The 15,314-nt window shown below is 39.9% G+C and overlaps 1 protein-coding gene across 2 annotated transcripts in view; it reads left to right on the forward strand.

The window, feature by feature from the left end:
• The window catches only part of LOC133555033 (ELKS/Rab6-interacting/CAST family member 1), a 488,824-nt gene that overhangs the window by 53,702 nt on the left and 419,808 nt on the right, over positions 1–15,314 (forward strand). For both annotated transcript variants that reach the window (XM_061904451.1, XM_061904452.1), the window contains exon 5: positions 868–1,035. In XM_061904451.1, coding sequence (XP_061760435.1) covers positions 868–1,035 — 168 coding nt within the window. The remainder of the gene's footprint in view (positions 1–867; positions 1,036–15,314) is intronic.

Below are 15,314 nucleotides of genomic sequence, written 5' to 3' on the forward strand. Positions count from 1 at the left end.
ACTGGCAAAAAAAATGTTTGCTTTCTTAAATTTGTCTCTTTAGAGACAAATTCATCCCCATTTGGGTCCTCTATCAGACCAGTGCCCACCTTCCTACTCTCTCCTCAGCAATCCTGGATCACTGATCAAGCAGAAAGTACTCATATTAGTCAATATCGAACGCAATATCGAATTTTAACATTTGAGCATATTACTGTTAGTCTTGCACTGATCCATTCTTTTTTTGTTTCCTCTAATATTTGGTGCTCTCTGACCTCACCATTACCTTGTCTTTTCTTCCTTTTGGCTCCTACTCTTTAGGGCAAGTATTTGGAAGCAAGCACTGGTCCAGTCTTAATTTTACAACAATTACAGAAATCTCTCTCCCAATCAGCTTTGTACATTTTTGGCACCAGAAGTCATGAGATGACAATCTTTTGAACGTAGCACAGAAAACTCTCTCTGTTCCAGCTATTCATTTCCGCTGTGAATATTTTGTTTATGCTGTCTCATGCAGTTCTGCATTATTTCTCATGTATTTATCTTTAGCTGAAACAATTGGTGGCGCTAAATATCAGCAATCAAGTGTTTGATGCTCCACATGACCTCTTGATGTCCACATTTTATTGAATTCTGAAGGGATAGGAAGGAAAGGGATTTTTTTACATGTTGGGAAAACATATTGTGTGATTGTATGTTTCTATCTCCTGGATTAAGTTTGCTTCCCATTGTTTTGTTCAACATTAAGAACAAGCAAAGCATTCACAAATGATTTACGCTTCTGGGAATTTGTCTGCCATAGTGTAATAATAAGAAAATGTGTTATTGTATGCTTACATTTCTGTGCCCTCTTGAATGACTAACCACATGTTTGTGTGCGTCTGTCAGATAGAACAGCTGAAGCTCGAGCTCAACAAGAAGGAGTCCGAGATGCAAGCCCTGCAGACCAAATTGGAAACACTAACCAATCAGAACTCGGACTGCAAGCAACACATTGAAGTGCTAAAGGAGTCACTCAATGCTAAGGAGCAACGTGCAAATACTCTGCAGACAGAGGTTAGTTTAAACTTCAATTGATTATTGTCTATTGTCGAAACAAAAATGTGGGATGATTTTTAATAGCAAACACAAGATGGTCAACGTATTCATTTCTTCATTTTCTACCAAGTAACCTCTTAATAGTGAAGACTCTCCCAGGTGATTTTGAGTGGGCGAGTGAGGTATGCCTTAAATTAGTTCCTGTTGGATTAATAGCACATATTGTATTGACAGATGACGAGTCAGGCTAACACTTTTTGAGCTAAAAATTTCCTACAGAATGCAAGGGATAAGACTGTAGAAGCTGACCGGATTTAAAGTCCACACAGAAGGGTTGGAGGCAGAATTCAAACCAAGCACCTACAGACTGTGAGGCAGGCATGCTAAGCACATAGACCACCAGGTTACCCATGGCATATCAAATGTAAATGTCACCATATAACTATATGGACAAAAGTATTAAGTATCCAGTGTCACATATATAAAACTATGCATGGAATTCTGACTACAAATTCAGACTTAGGTATCTCTGAATATGCACACCTCCACGCAATTTGTAAATATTTGGTGTGTGAATCTTTGGACACCTCATGATTCTATTGTGATTCTTAGGTTAACTATTGAATTTGTAACCGTTTCTCAATTCAAGCCAATTCACGATTTACAAACAATACTTTTTTAGTAACAAAGAGTGCCAGTTCTATTGTTAACTAAATTCCTCCGTCAGGTAGACAAACAGCTCTGATTAATTGTTATTTTACCTTAAAGACAACTGGCAATGTCTAAAAAAATCTAAGGTTTTATAATGGATGAGAAAATGAATTTGAAATCCCATGTAAAATATATACAACAAAGTGCCAAGAAATATTTCAATAATGAATAATAATAATATGTACTTGACCAAAAATCACTTCATATTCTGTACTGCTCCAGACTGTTACCATATCTGAGTTATTGTGCAGAAATATGGGTAGACAACTACAAAAGTACACTTCATTCACTAATGGTGTTATAAAAAAGATCAGTTAGAAAAACACATAATGTTGTATATAGAGAACATACAAACCCTTTATTTATTAAATCAAAAATATTGACATTCAATGATTTGGTGCATTTACTAACAGCTAAAATAATGTTCAACGCAAACTATAACCTGCTACCCAAGAATTTACAACAATTCTCAACAAAAGTGGAGCAATATAGCGGTCTGATGAGGTAGGAGACAGACGTGCGAGAGGAGGGCTCCGGTTAAACTTTTCATCTACTCTTTAAGTCTAACTACTTTACGGTGTTGTTTTTTCTTTTTGGCTGACGCACCCTTTTTTTTTGTGCGAAATACTGTGGTTATTGCGACGCAATGACCAACTCGAAGACAAAGCCGACAACAGCAACAACTCGAGCAGCTAGCGTCTCAGCTAAGCTAGCTAACATGGCGGCCGTAGCAGCTTCAGGGTCGGAAGACAAGAGAGCCGAACTCGAGGGTCAATCTGACCCAGTCACCAAGAACGACATTGAGGCTCTCCTCAATAAACAGCGCGATAGCTTCAAGGCTGATATGACTTTTTTGATTCAACAGTCGACTGAGTCCCTGAAGCAATCAGTTGATTCATTAGGACAACAGGTGACGTCATTTAACAGCCGTCTGACTAAAACCGAAGTCACAGTGGGTGAAAACTTTGAAAAACTCACCGAGATGGAAGCCGCTGTGAAGTCTCTACAGTCCCAAACTACGGTGCTCCTGGAACGAGTGGACGACCTCGAGAACCGGTCCCGCCGCTCCAATTTGAGAATTATCAACATCCCAGAGGGAAGCGAGAAAGAACAGGATCTGACCAAATTTGCGTCTGACTTGTTGATGGCAATAACGGGTCCTGATGTTTTCAGCAGCCCACCGGAGATAGAGAGAGCTCACCGCTCCCTTGGTCCCAGACCACTGGATGCTGGCGCCGGAAAAACGCGGACCTTCATCGTTAAATTTCTCCGTTTCCAGGAGAAAGAAAAAGTCCTCAGATGGGCCAGACAACACAAGCTGGATTACCGCGGCACCGAGCTGAGAGTTTACCCGGACATCAGCCCTGCTTTGGCCAAGAAACGAGCTGCTTTCAACCCCGTCAAAAATATGCTCTACCTGAAAGGAATAAAGTTCCGCTTGCTGTATCCCGCTCGTCCCTAGGTGTCCTTCAGAAATGAAAACTTGTACTTTGATTCTCCACAAAAAGCCCAGGAATTCTACGACGAGCGCATCGCTCCCACAGGTTAGTGGAAGATGACTTTGTATAGAAGGCGTTTCAGGCCAAAAGTACGTCGAAGAGGACATTAACGGGTGCGTCAGAAAAACAATGGACAATTTTTATTCAGGCTTGCAGTCAACTAATCATCCTGTTGTGCAACTTATTTGAGGTATGGTTATATCTGTCGGTCAATTTTTGGACTAACTTTTCTATCTTTTTTTATTTATTTTTATTCTTTTTCCCTTTTCTCTTAATTTTTTCCTTAAAAGTTATGACTACCTTAAATATTATAAATTGGAAGTTTTATTTCTCTATTTTATCAAATCTTTTCAGTCTGAAACTGTCACTTACCAGGGGCTACTTATTATTGTTATTATCATCATCATTTATTTATCTATTTATGTATCTATTTTTATATATCTATTTTATTTTATTTAAGAGAGGATAATATATATATATTTTTTTTCCTCTCCCATTATTATTTTCTATCTATAATTTTGCTGCCAATATGGCGGCTATTTCTATTTAAGTGGCACCTACTGTACATTATAGACACACTTGCAGATACAGGAGCCCTATCTGCTCGGTGATATTAGTCAATCATCAATCAATCAATGTTTACTTATATAGCCCTAAATCACTAGTGCACAGATTAATGTTATACGGAAGTAACAGAGTTTATGGAGTCCCGCTGCTAGTTGTAGTTCTTAGAACAAGCTTAGGGTGGTTCAGGAGTGTTTATTTGTTTTCTGTTTTTATGGGTTTTGTTTTGGGGTTTTTGTGTGCTAGGTCCTACGAATTTATTTTTTATTTTATTCCTGTCTGTATGTTAATTCCTCTTCCTTCTACAAGGCATTGTGTCTTCTCACCATATTTTTTACAAATGTGATTATGGCTAATACGAACTAAAAAGGGTTATCTTGCTTGAAATGTGGTTCTTGGAACGTTAAAGGGATCAACGGCCAAGTCAAAAGAGGTAGAGTATTTTCCCATTTAAAACATCTTAAAACTGAAATTGCTTTCCTACAAGAGACTCACCTGACCACTAAGGATCACCATTGATTAAAGGCCTCATGGGTTGGACAATCTTTTCACTCAAATTTTAGCAGCAAAGCAAGGGGTACAGCTATTTTAATACACAAAAGAACCCAATTTAGCCCAACAAATGTCATAACTGACCATCAAGGTCGTTTTGTAATAGTCTCAGGTTCTCTTAACAATATGTCTGTTGTCCTTGCCAACCTTTATGCACCCAATTGGGATGATGAAGCATTTATTAGGAAAGTGTTTTCGTTTTTGCCTGACCTTAGTTCCCATCGCTTAATATTGGGGGGGGGACCTGAACTGTGCAATAGACCCGTTGCTAGACAAATTTAGTCTAAGGCAGGGCCCCCCATTAAAAATGGCCAAAACAATTTCAAAACTCATGAGTCAAATAGGTTGTGTGGACCCGTGGCGCTTTTTTTACCCAGATAAAAAATAATTCTCTTTTTATTCCCAGGTCCATATAACTTTTTCAAGGATTGACTACTTTTTCATAGAGGATAATCTCCGTCCGGTTGTCGATAATGTAGAATATTCTACAATAGTGATATCTGACCATGCTCCATTGTTACTTGATCTTTCGTTTACACTCTTAAAAAAAACGCAGACTCCATGGAGGTTTAATTGCACACTACTCAATGATGACGGATTCTGCAAAACAATTTCCAAAGCGATAGATGATTTCCTGGTCACCAACAACTCTACTTCCATATCCTCGTCTTTACTCTGGGAGACATTAAAGGTGGTAGTCCGGGGAGGGATTATTTCTTATTCAGCAAGACAAAACAAATTGAGAAGACAAAAACAGGAGCAGCTTATGGCAAGTATAACAGAATTGGACAAACAGCTATCAGTAACTCCATACCCTGAACTGGTTAAAGATAGACAAAATCTGCAAATGAACTACAATTTTTGTCCACACAAGAAACAGAAAAATTACTTTTACGATCGCGTGGCTTCCTGTACGAGCACGGTGAGAAGGCAGGGCGCCTTCTATCACACCAAATTAAATGCCAGTCAGCATCTTGGCAAATTTGACAAATCAGAACCCCCACAGGTGAACTAACAGTCATTCCTTCAGTCATTAATGACACCTTCAAATCATTCTACTCTGAACTGTATACTTCACAATGCGCTGTTGATAAAACAATCAGGATAAGTTTCCTGGATAACTTGAAATTTCCATCCATAACTACTACTCAAGAGAGCGCTTTGGATCAACCTTTAGTGAGCCGGGAAATTGTAGATTCAATTAAACTAATGCAGAGCGGCAAGGCCCCTGGCCCAGATGGCTATCCTACAGAGTTCTATAAAAAATTCTCAGATAAACTGACTCCTCTCCTTTTAAATATGTACAATGACTCTCTGGATCGGGGTACCTTGCCTCGAACTCTCACCGAAGCATCAATAACTTTATTATTAAAACCAGGTAAAATAGACTCCGATTGTAGTTCTTACCGTCCCATCTCGCTCTTAAACGCTGATTATAAGATTTTAGCTAAAGCACTGGCCCTTCGCCTTGAATCAATTTTACCAAACATCATATCACCTGACCAAACTGGGTTTATGAAAAACATTCGTTGCCTTCTTAACATTATTTTCTCTCCAGCATCCGAGGAGACGCCAGAAGTGGTGGTCTCTTTGGATGCGGAGAAAGCTTTCGACAGGGTGGAATGGGGATATTTATTAGAGGTCTTAAAGAGGTTTAACATTGGGTCCAAATATATATCTTGGATAGCACTTCTATACTCTTCTCCTAGGGCTGCCGTAAGCACAAATGGGATGTTATCCCAATTTTTCACACTTGGCAGAGGCACACGCCAGGGGTGCCCTCTAAGCCCATTATTATTCGTTACTGCAATCGAACCCTTGTCCATTGCTCTTAAATCGGCTGGTATCAGTAAAGGAATCCATAGATGCGGTCTAGAACTCACACATTCTCTATACGCAGATGATTTACTATTGTTTATATCTGATCCAATCTCTACCGTTCCAAATATTATTGAATTGCTTAACAATTTTGGATCATTCTCTGGCTATAAATTGAATTTCGCTAAGAGTGAATGCTTCCCTGTGAATAATTTGGCCCTTGAGATCCCTGATGGATATTTCCCATTCAGAATGTCCAGGAACAGCTTCAAGTACTTAGGTGTACATATTTGTCGTAAGCTACCAGCTCTCTACAAGGACAATTTTCCACCCCTAATCGACAAACTTAAATTAAATTTGGAAAGGTGGAATGATTTACACATAACTATAGCTGGCAGGGTAAACTGCGTCAAAATGAATGTGCTTCCTCGATTTTTGTATCTGTTTCAATGTTTGCCTATCTTTTTACCCAAATCCTTTTTTTGCATAATAAACAAACTAATTTCATCCTTTATATGGAAAGGCAAGACTCCCAGGATGAGGAGAGAATTCCTGCTAAGGCGTAGGTCCGTAGGTGGTTTATCACTCCCTAATCTAAAACACTACTATTGGGTAGCTAATATACACAAAGTGACTCTCTGGATCCAAGAACCTGAATTAATCTGGTGCAAATCTGAAGGTAGTTCCTGTTCTACCTCACTCTTGGATCTGCTTACATCAAAATTACCTTATCGACCATCCCAATTTACTTGTAGTCCAATTGTCATTTCTACCATTAGAATCTGGTCTCAATTTAGAAATACTTTCGGCCTGCAGGGCTTATCCAAACATAGCCCCATTCATAATAACCACCTCTTCCTCCCTCCTAGCACAGATGTAGCGTTTTCTCTATGGAAGCAGTCAAACCTTAGCAGGCTAAAAGACTTATATATTGGTGATGTTTTCGCTAGTTTCAGTGAACTATGTGAAAAATTTGACCTACCAAAATCTCACCTATTTCGATACTTTCAGGTTCGTAATTTTGTTAAATCAAATAGTCTCTCTTTCCCTAACACTCCACCAAATTCGCTAACTGATTCAATTTTAGATATTCCCACAAATCAAAAAGGCCTAATTTCCAAAATCTACACTTTAATCTCCCAGTTTGGTAAAACATCTCTTGATAAAATCAGAGGGAATTGGGAAGAAGAGCTTGGCAGATCCATAGATGATGGAGATTGGGATTCTGCCTTAACCCAAATTAACAACAGTACATCCTGTTCAAGGCTTAATTTAATACAATTTAAGGTAGTCCACCGTATTTATTTCACTAATTCCAAACTCTCCAAAATATATCCCAATATCTCGGATACTTGTAACAGATGTCACATGTCACCTGCTAACATGACGCACATGTTTTGGTCTTGGCCCCATTTGGTTGATTACTGGACAACTATTTTCAAACACCTTGCTAAGGCACTGGATTTAAATCTGACACCATGTGCAGAAATGGCTATTTTTGGGACGGTATCAGATCACCAAATAAAGAGAAAATTTAAGGATAGTATCGCCTTCGCATCCTTATTAGCACGTAGGAGAATTTTGTTGGAGTGGAAGTCACCTTTCTGCCCCAAAGCCTCCTTATGGCTTAAAGACCTTATGATGTATTTAGATCTGGAAAAAATAAAGTTCAATCTTAGGGGGGCACCTGAGAAGTTGTATTTTGTTTGGGGCTGTATGGTTGACTACATAGCCAAATTAAAGACGCTACAGGACACATGAAAAGTTCACCTTTCATAAACCAGCTTCTTTTTATTTATTTTTTGATATTTATTCCTGGTGTATATTTACTATCTGCCTATGTTGAGAAGAAAGTGATGTACTAATTATTTTCCATTTGTGACTGTACCTTTTAACTTATGTAGGAACTGGGGGGAAGGGGGTTTATGTGTGTATGGGGTATGGGTTGGGTTGCTGTTCTTGGAAGTGGGTGGGAAAAAAGGGGAAAATGTGTTGACTGTTCTATTGTACATTGTAATACCTGTCAAATTCAATAAGAACATTTATTTAAAAAAAAAAAATAAGTGGAGCAATATAAACTCGGAGAAAAATCTAATTTAAAAATGTGTTTGCACGTATAACACTTAAAACCTTTAGTATATTAGCATGTGGAAATAAATTACGGAATGGATTAAGCAAAGAAGTTAAGGATGTACTAATATGATCCACTTTAAGAGGCTGTTCCAACTAAACGTGTTTACAAGATTCTAGCGGGAACTCTCCTTCAACCCTTTTTTGATTATGCTTGCACCTCCTGTTACCCCAGCACCTCCAAAACCCTCCAATCTAGACTCCAAACATCCCAGAATAAGCTAATCCGGGTACTTTTGGACCTCAGCCCCAGATCACACCTCACTCCAACCCACTTCTCCAAAGTGGGCTGGCTCAGGGTGGAGGACAGAGTCAAACAACTTGCACTGAGCCTAGTTTATAAAATCCGCTACACCTCCCTGATACCGAAGTACATGTCAAACTAATTCCTTAACGTTAATGACCGCCATAACCACAACACCAGGGGGAGCGCCATAAACCACGTTCAACCCAGATTCCGCTCTAACAAAGTTCTTAACTCATTCCCTTTCTATGTCACATCAATGTGGAATGCACTCCCAACAGGTGTAAGAGTATGTGCATCTCCATCCTCCTTCTTAACCCGTTTTGTGGGTTCTTCCGAGGATGTTGTAGTCGTAATGATTTGTGCAGTCCTTTGAGACATTTGTGATTTGGGGCTATATAAATAAAAATTGATTGATTGATTGGTTAACTGCTCTAAAACAACACCTCCAGGCAACTTTAACCCTTTACTAATACCCTCCTCCATTCACATCCCATCTCCCCGGATTATAAATAACCTAATGTAAATAATCAAATGTACTTCTAATGTATTTACTTGCTTTTATGCTATCTGAACTCACTATGTTCTCTGCTGGCTGTACATATCCTACTAAGTAAGATCTACACTGTTTCAATTTCCATTTCTCTGTTGATGCAATTGTTGATGACTGAAGTACTGATATCAACCAAAGCTCCTCATCCCACCCCTGGATTGTAAATAATGTAAATAATTCAATGTATATTCTATGATTATTATCCTGTGTGATGACTGTATTATGCTGATAGTATATATTTGTACCATGAATTGATTAACGTGGACCCCGACTTAAACAAGTTGAAAAACTTATTCAGGTGTTACCATTTATTGGTCAATTGTACGGAATATGTACTGTACTGTGCAATCTACTAATAAAAGTACCAATCAATCAATCAATCAATCCTCTTGCATAAACGTGGCACCGAATTGCAGGATAGAGTGCCGAAACTAACTCGCAAGTTAGCATAAATAGCATCATCCAACGAGCTTACTTAGTAAGAATGTTTCATGTTTTGGTTTTTTTCTACAACAAAAACAATGTGAATTCTTATATCAATACCTAAAATAAGTAAACATAAGTGACTACCCCCTAACAATACCTTCAAAAATAAATATTTTAAAACACTTTAAATTTCTAAGTATGAAAATATAACATGACAGTGACAAGTAAGGCTGGGCGATATGGCCTTTTTTTTATTATCTTGATATTTTTCAGCCATTTCGCGATACACGATATATATCTTGATATTTGGCCTTTGCCTTGAATTGACACTTGATACATATAATCACATCTGTAAGATGATCCTATGTGTCTACATTAAAACATTCTGGTTCTTCCTGCATTAATTTATGCTCATTTTGAACTTTCAGGAAGAGAAGGAAATCACAGCTAAGTCAATTGACCACAACTGTATTTATTAAACAGTTATTCAGCAGTTGCACAAACACAAATAGTGTTTGTCCTTTGCTATGTGCTAAGTTACTGCAGACATCATCTCCTTTTGTTGTTTACTATTTTTTTCATACGGTGTTGATCTGGAAATGTTTGCCTCGGCGTTTTGATGGTGTGTGCGTGTGGCACCGAACGGAAATGTTGAGACGTGGAGTAAGCACTCTTCATTCTCCAGCAGGTGACTTTTCAAATGATGCTACGTAATAAATGATAAATGGGTTGTACTTGTATAGCGCTTTTTTCTACCTTCAAGGTACTCAAAGCGCTTTGACACTACTTCCACATTTACCCATTCACACACACATTCACACACTGATGGAGGGAGCTGCCATGCAAGGCGCCAACCAGCACCCATCAGGAGCAAGGGTGAAGTGTCTTGCTCAGGACACAACGGATGTGACGAGGTTGGTACTAGGTGGGATTTGAACCAGGGACCCTCGGGTTGCGCACGGCCACTCTACCACTGTGCCACGCCGTCCCTAATAGCAGTAATGCTACTTTTGGTAGCAACGCTTTTGCCGCATACTTGACAAATTACGGTTGTCTGTTCGACATATTCCCACTTGAAGCCAAACCATTGCCAGACGATGGACCCCGGCTGTTTTTCTTGGGATTTAATTCTTCCTTCACCTCCTATCTCTCGTATTACAACTCGCACCACAGCTAACCTTACCCATGCTGCTACCTCTCTGCTCCGCGAGGGCGTATAGTATTTGACGTATGTAAGAAGGTTTGCTTTTTTTTTATGTTTCTGTGAGAAGGAGAGACAACAAAGAGTGGGAAGAGCCTGTAGTCTAATGCCAACAGCTAAAAGCAACCGTGTGAGAATGTGTACTCAAATATCACTGTCGAGTCAAAGACAGAGCAGAAAAAAACACCACTGATTTGAAGGGGCACACTCCAGGCCTGAAGGGGCAACAGTGAGAGCTGAGGGCTGAACATCTCCACCTGCTTCCACCAGATTGGCTTGATTGAGTTCACCTGTTCACCTGCTCAGAGCACATGCTCAAAATGTTTGAGCTTCAGTCAGTCATCCCTTTTTGACATGCTGCTAAGAGGAAGGAAGACAGCTCCTGTGTGGACTCTGAAGACGCAACTGGTGAGAAAACCAAAGGAAATAAGTGCTTGTTTGCTTGTTTGGACTGAGGGGAATGTTTAAAGAAAATAATTTCACTGGGGAAAATGTTTAAAGGAGATAATTTCACTGATGTTTACAAAAATTGTTTAAGTTGACTGAAAGTAAATTTAAAAAGTTATCAGTGATGTTTAAGTTTATTTTTGGATTGTTTAAATTTCAAGTATCTAGAAGTCTTATTCACGAGTGAGGGAAGAGTGGATCCTGAGATCGACAGGCGGATCGGTGCGGCGTCTTCAGTAATGCGGACGTTGTACCAATCCGTTGTGGTGAAGAAGGAGCTGAGCCGGAAGGCAAAGCTCTCAATTTACCAGTCGATCTACGTTCCCATCCTCACCTATGGTCATGAGCTTTGGGTCATGACTGAAAGGATAAGATCCCGGGTACAAGCGGCCGAAATGAGTTTCCTCCGCTGTGTGGCGGGGCTCTCCCTTAGGGTGAGAAGCTCTGCCATCTGGCAGGAGCTCAAAGTAAAGCCGCTGCTCCTCCACATCGAGAGAAGCCAGGTGAGGTGGTTCGGGCATCTGGTCAGGATGCCACCTGAACGCCTCCCTAGGGACGTGTTTAGGCCACGTCCAACCGGTAGGAGTCCATGGGGAAGACCCAGGACACGTTGGGAACACTGTCTCCCGGCTGGCCTGGGAACGCCTCGGGATCCCCCGGGAAGAGCTAGACTAAGTTGCTGGGGAGATGGGAAGTCTGGGCTTCCCTGCTTAGGCTGCTGCCCCCACGACCCGACCTCTGATAAGCGGAAGAAGATGGATGGATGTTTAAATTTAATTTAATTCATAGTATTGGAAATGTTATTCTTAAACATAGGTCCTATCAGTGGAAATTATTGTTGATTCGATTGATTTAATGGAAAGCAAAGCATGTATTTTGATGTATGTTTAAGAAACACCAATGTGTTCCTTTTTCTGTTTGATTAATGTTATCAACCTAATCGGCTATTCTAATCGGCTAATCAACTATCCACCAATCAACTATTCTACTATTTAACTGACTATTCATTCATTTCATCCATTCATTTAAGCCGATAACCATTTATTTAATTGCTTCAAATCAAACATCAATAAATCACAAGGAAAGAGGATTGAGTTGGCCCCTTCTCCTTTTTGAGTCCCACTGGCCCTTTCAAGTTTGGGCACAGCTGCGAAAAAACCTGAAGAACTTGACAATCACGATAGTCATTTTCTATTTCGCACAGGGACAAACCCGCGATATATAGAGTATATCGATAGGTTACAAAATAATTTCAGCCTAACCGAACGTGCTAACCAAATAACCCTGTTTTGCGGAGGTTTTACACTGTGTAAGTAAAGTGCTTGACAGTATGATCACTCTGTAAGGGATTATTCTCCATCTTTAGCAATGTCAAGGGTATTGTGCAGATAGCTTTTAGTCAACATGATCTGGGTTTAGACTGCTTCACTGTACAGTCACTCTCTCCCATGTAGTTGAGAATACTCTCTCTGCTTCAATACTAGGGCCAGGTACGCATGAAGTGAAGACTTTTTAAAATGAAAAAGGCTACCGATGTACTTATCTGTTGAGCCCATTCGGAGTTGGCTGGAAGTTTAGTGAAGTGAAGGAGTGAATGTTGTCCGAGATTTGGTAGCAGGAGCTGTTTGGCTTCTTTCAGCCCCGGGTGATGACGTAGGATGTGAGTTTGGACATTTGAAGTGCTCCCCAAATACAGTACTTGATTTTCTTTTTGCCGATTTTGCACACTGCATATGTCATGTCAAGCTCCCTCTTATTGGGGAAATTGTAGGACCCGAAGTACATCCGAACATTTGCCTTCAGCCAAGACGTACCTGGGTGTATTTCTTTGTCCTCCGTGATTGAAATATGAAAAAATTTTACTTTAAAATAGATGGATTTTTTTTTTCATTTTCTGAATCTATTTAGAATCTTTACTACTAACAAACTTGCAAATTTATGGACTGTGCTCTGTGCACTTGAGCAGTCATGCTGCAGTTAAAAATATGTCCTTGCCCAAACTGCTTCTACCAAGCTTGAAACAAAGAAAATGTAAGGTTTAGCAAGAACTAAGGGGTCTAGGTCTACCCCTCATGGTCTGATCAAATCATTGAGAGCTGTATCTCAAAACCGTACAATGCAGTTTTTTCTTGTTAATGTTCTAACTGCTGAATGTTATGACCAGCATTCATCATTTAATCAGTTCATTTAAACGGTTTTTGAAAAATGCTTTGCCACATTGCCAATAATTAAACACAAAGCCAAATTATTTTCTTGGGCCTTTAATACACCAGCTGGCCTGTACATATGTGTAGATTACAAGGGTCATTAACTTCAACTGTTAGAGGCTGGCAGCATTTTCCATCTTTGAAGTTCCTAAACGTTATGGCTCTAATGATTTTATCTCCTCTGTGAGCGATAGAGGCTTGTTGTATGAACAGAGATAATGTGTATGTGCAGGCAAGGAGCATTTAACATGTTCCTCCATCACTCTCAAGACTTGGAGTTGATATTTTATATTTCTTTGTGTTCCTCTGTTGAGAACAGCCTGCTAATTCTGTCCACTCATCATACAGGAAACAATTTGCAACAGAATTAGGTCTAATTGTCCATACATGAAGAAGGACGTTTGACCTGTTAGTGAATACATCATACTCACACTATAGGAACTTGTTTTTGTGGGTGGTTTTAGTTTCACTGGGTGGTTTTGTGAGCGCACCCAGCTGTCGAAGATGGTGCAGGTTTAGATATAATTTATGTACTCAGCAGGACATTTTGATATTGTGATATCACAGCATTTTAAGAGCTCCACTTTGACACACACATTTCTGCATTTATCTAAAACAGTTGTGACCAATCTTTTTTTAATTAATATATACTTTTAACTAGGGCTGAGCGATATATCGATATGTCTGTGCGATATAGAAAATAACTATCGTGATATTAGAGTATATGTTCTCACAGTTTCTTTTAGCTGCGGGCATTACACTACAGCCATTTGTCACTCTTTGTTGTCTCTCCTTCTCACAGAAACATAAAACAAGCGCACCTTCTTACATATGTCAAATACGTATACGCCCTCGCAGAGCAGAGGGGTAAAAGCATGGGTAACATTAGCTGTGGTGCGAGTGGTAATACAAGAGAAAGAATCGAATCTGGTAATAAATGAAGAACAAGAAAAACAGCACGGGGTCCATCGTCTGGTAGTGGCTTGGCTTCAACCGGGAATATGTCAAACAGACAACCGTAATTTGTCAAGTGTGGGGCAAAAGGGTTGCTACAAAAAGTAGCATTACTGCTATTATGTAGCATCATTTGAAAAGTAAACCCACTAGAGAATGAAGAGTGCTTGAAACTCCGCATGTCAACATCTCCGTTCGGTGCCACACCTACAAAATGCCAAGGTAACCATTTCCACATTAACACTGTATGAAAACAATAGTCAACAACAGAAGGAGGCAACATCCGCAGGAACCAATCACAAAGCGAAGGACATACACTATTTGATTTCTTATTATGCAGCTCATTCTTATGTGACACTTGTGTGACATCATGCACAGAAGTGCACTATTTGTTTTAAACAATTGTAGTGGTGTTCTGTACAAAAAGTGCACTTTAGTGTTGTTTTGATATGTCATCTTAGTGACATCATGCACAAAAGTGCACTCATTGCTTGTTTTAAAGTTAAAGTACCAATGATTGTCACACATACTATCCATCCACTTTCTACTGCTTATTCCCTTTCGGGGTCGCGGGGGGCGCTGGCGCCTATCTCAGCTACAATCGGGCGGAAGGCGGGGTACACCCTGGACGAGTCGCCACCTCATTGCAGGGCCAACACAGATAGACAGACAACACTCACACTCACATTCACACACTAGGGCCAATTTTAGTGTTGCCAATCAACCTATCCCCAGGTGCATGTCTTTACTAGGTGTGGTGAAATTCATCCTCTGCATTTGACCCATCCCCTTGATCACCCCCTGGGAAGTGAAGGGAGCAGTGGGCAGCAGCCGTGCCGTGCCCGGGAATCATTTATGGTGATTTAACCCCCAATTCCAACCCTTGATGCTGAGTGACAAGCAGGGAGGCAATGGGTCCCATTTTTTTCATAGTCTTTGGTATGACTCGGCCGGGGTTTGAACTCACAACATACCGATCTCAGGAGGAACA

Source organism: Nerophis ophidion, linkage group LG06 (genome assembly GCF_033978795.1).
Source record: "Nerophis ophidion isolate RoL-2023_Sa linkage group LG06, RoL_Noph_v1.0, whole genome shotgun sequence".
Lineage (NCBI taxonomy): Eukaryota > Metazoa > Chordata > Actinopteri > Syngnathiformes > Syngnathidae > Nerophis > Nerophis ophidion.